This window comes from Amphiprion ocellaris, chromosome 18, assembly GCF_022539595.1.
Source record: "Amphiprion ocellaris isolate individual 3 ecotype Okinawa chromosome 18, ASM2253959v1, whole genome shotgun sequence".
NCBI lineage: Eukaryota > Metazoa > Chordata > Actinopteri > Pomacentridae > Amphiprion > Amphiprion ocellaris.
The window spans coordinates 13,744,113-13,746,638 of record NC_072783.1 but is presented as its reverse complement, the minus strand read 5'-3'; the positions used below and the strand labels follow the sequence as shown (position 1 = coordinate 13,746,638).

General features: G+C 50.3%; 1 protein-coding gene across 1 annotated transcript; it reads right to left on the bottom strand.

The window, feature by feature from the left end:
- Positions 1 to 1,788: 1,788 nt before the first annotated feature.
- On the bottom strand, positions 1,789 to 2,526 carry LOC129347379 (cell division control protein 2 homolog 3-like). Its single transcript, XM_055004347.1, has one exon. The coding sequence runs from the start codon at positions 2,524 to 2,526 to the stop codon at positions 1,789 to 1,791; it is 738 nt and encodes a 245-aa protein (XP_054860322.1).

Sequence of the window (2,526 nt, the reverse complement as noted above, 5' to 3'; positions counted from 1 at the left end):
GCTTGTCTTCGGACGAGATGTTCAGGAAGCGAGAGCAGCAGCAGCAGCAGCAGCGGCAGCAGCAGCAGCAGCAGCAGCAGCAGCAGGATCCTAAAGTCGAACGTATACTGGAAACCGAGGAGGAGCGTCGTCGTCCGACACAAGGTCTTCCGCGCGCACACCCTTGGTTTTTCCGTACAACCTTTGAACTGACAGACGATGAAATCTGCTTTTTTTTCACGGAGATCTTGTGGAAGCGAATGCGTGAGCAGCAGCAGCCTTTGTTTTACCGTACAACGTTTGAGCTGCCTTTGGAGGACAAGCGAACGCGTGAGCAGCAGCAGCCTTTGTTTTACCGTACAACGTTTGAGCTGCCTTTGGAGGACAAGCGAACGCGTGAGCAGCAGCAGCCTTTGTTTTACCGTACAACGTTTGAGCTGCCTTTGGAGGAGCGAACGCGTGAGCAGCAGCAGCCTTTGTTTTACCGTACAACGTTTGAGCTGCCTTTGGAGGACAAGCGAACGCGTGAGCAGCAGCAGCCTTTGTTTTACCGTCCAACCTTTGAGCTGCCTTTGGAGGACAAGCGAACGCGTGAGCAGCAGCAGCCTTTGTTTTACCGTCCAACCTTTGAGCTGCCTTTGGAGGACAAGCGAACGCGTGAGCAGCAGCAGCCTTTGTTTTACCGTACAACCTTTGCGCTGCCTTTGGAGGACAAGGGAACGCGTGAGCAGCCGTAGCAATGCCGACACAAGGTATGAGAGCGACGCAAAGTCTTCCGCACGCGCAGATTTCGGGTTCCGTCCAGCCTTTGGGAGAGGGGATGATATCGGCTTGTCGTGTAAGGAGAGCTGGTGGAAGCGAATGCGTGAGCAGCAGCAGCTACAGCAGCAGCAGCAGCAGCAGCAGCGTCGTTGAGGGACGGACAGTGTGAGAAGGGTGGGGGGGTGTTTTAAAAATCGATTTCTACGTCCCGCCAGGAGAAGAAGACCGCTACCTGCTACCTCTGGCATGCACCAAAACAGTTTGTTTCGGGCAGGCTGCGTAGCTTTCTGCCAGCAGATGTCAGTGTTGGACTTCTCTTGTAGGACCCGCGAGTTTCCATTACCCTCGCATTGTCCTCTGGGTCAATGTGACCCGGTGGCCGAAAAAGTCCGGTTTCCGTTACAATACTTGTACACGTGCAATTTCCCTAGGGTCCCATCTGTATTTTGTGTTTTCTATTACAATAAAGATGAGCTTGCACACCTACTCTGTCTACCAGCCTGTTCATTCACAAACAGTAACGTGATTCAACCATCCGATCTTGACTCACAGGCAGGACACCTTTTCACTTTTTACGGTTTGCGTTTGATGACAGCAGCGCTCTTTCTTATTGGTCAATTGCTCAAAATATAGTCATGAAGCACAGAAATGTAAAACTATAGCATATCCTACAAGTATACTACCTTAAAAAAAATGAAAACCCACAAAACACAAAAACTCATCTCATCACTTTTTTAAAAACAACGTTTATTCATAATGATCATAATACATTTTGTACATTTAAAAGAACAAGTTGACCGGTGTTTGTGTGTTTATTTTTATTTTTTGCCGTTTCATTTGCCTCTCCGCTGCTACTCTTTCACTTCACTTTTCCGAATCCGGTCTCTGACCACGACTAGGTCTTCCTCGGTCATATGAGAAACACTCGCCCACTCTGTGTCCCTCAGCAGCTCATGAGCGAGAAGTCTTTCAGTGTCACAGAAAGCCAGCAGTCTCAAAACGATCCTTTTCACGGGTTCGCACTTCATCGCATTGGGCATAACGGTGTCAGGGCCCCAGGATGCAATCGATGCGCAGGAGCGGTCTTTGGGACCCCAGAGTCTCGGCGATGATCCGGTACATGCTCTTTTCGCGGTGGTCTAGACGCTGACGGAATATCACTTCCCCTTCCATCGCCTCTGCTATCATCACCCCCAGGCTCCACATGTCTATAGCGCAAGTGTACTCTAAGCGGTATTTCCCACACTCATCAAACAGTTCCGGGGCCCTGTACGCCTCTGTGACTACAGTGGGACTCATCCATTTCGAGCATTGTCTCGAAAGGCCCATGTCTGCCACCTTGACCGTGAGATCTTCTGTCAGTAGCACGTTGAAAGGTGTCAAGTCCCTGTGCACTATATTCATCTCGTGCATGCAAGACAGAGCGTGAGCCACTTGGCGAGAAAAATGAGCAACGAAACTCAAGGGGATCGACCTTTCCACTCGACCCGGCTCGTGGTACGATTTCAGACCGTGTCCCTTGTGAATGATTCCACTCAAGGTGTAAGGTACATAGGACAGGAGCATGGCTACCTTTCCTTCGTCGAAGAAGCAGTCGTGTACAGAAACCACATAAGGGTGACCCTTGAGTGCTGCGAGACAGGAGAGCTCTCTCACGGTCGAGTCCTCTACTCCGTAATTGTAACGCTTCAAGGCGAACTCCTTTCCGGTGCTCCTGCATTTGACTTTGTATACGATTCCGTAGGTACCTTGCCCTACGACGGACACTTTAAGGTACTTCTCCAT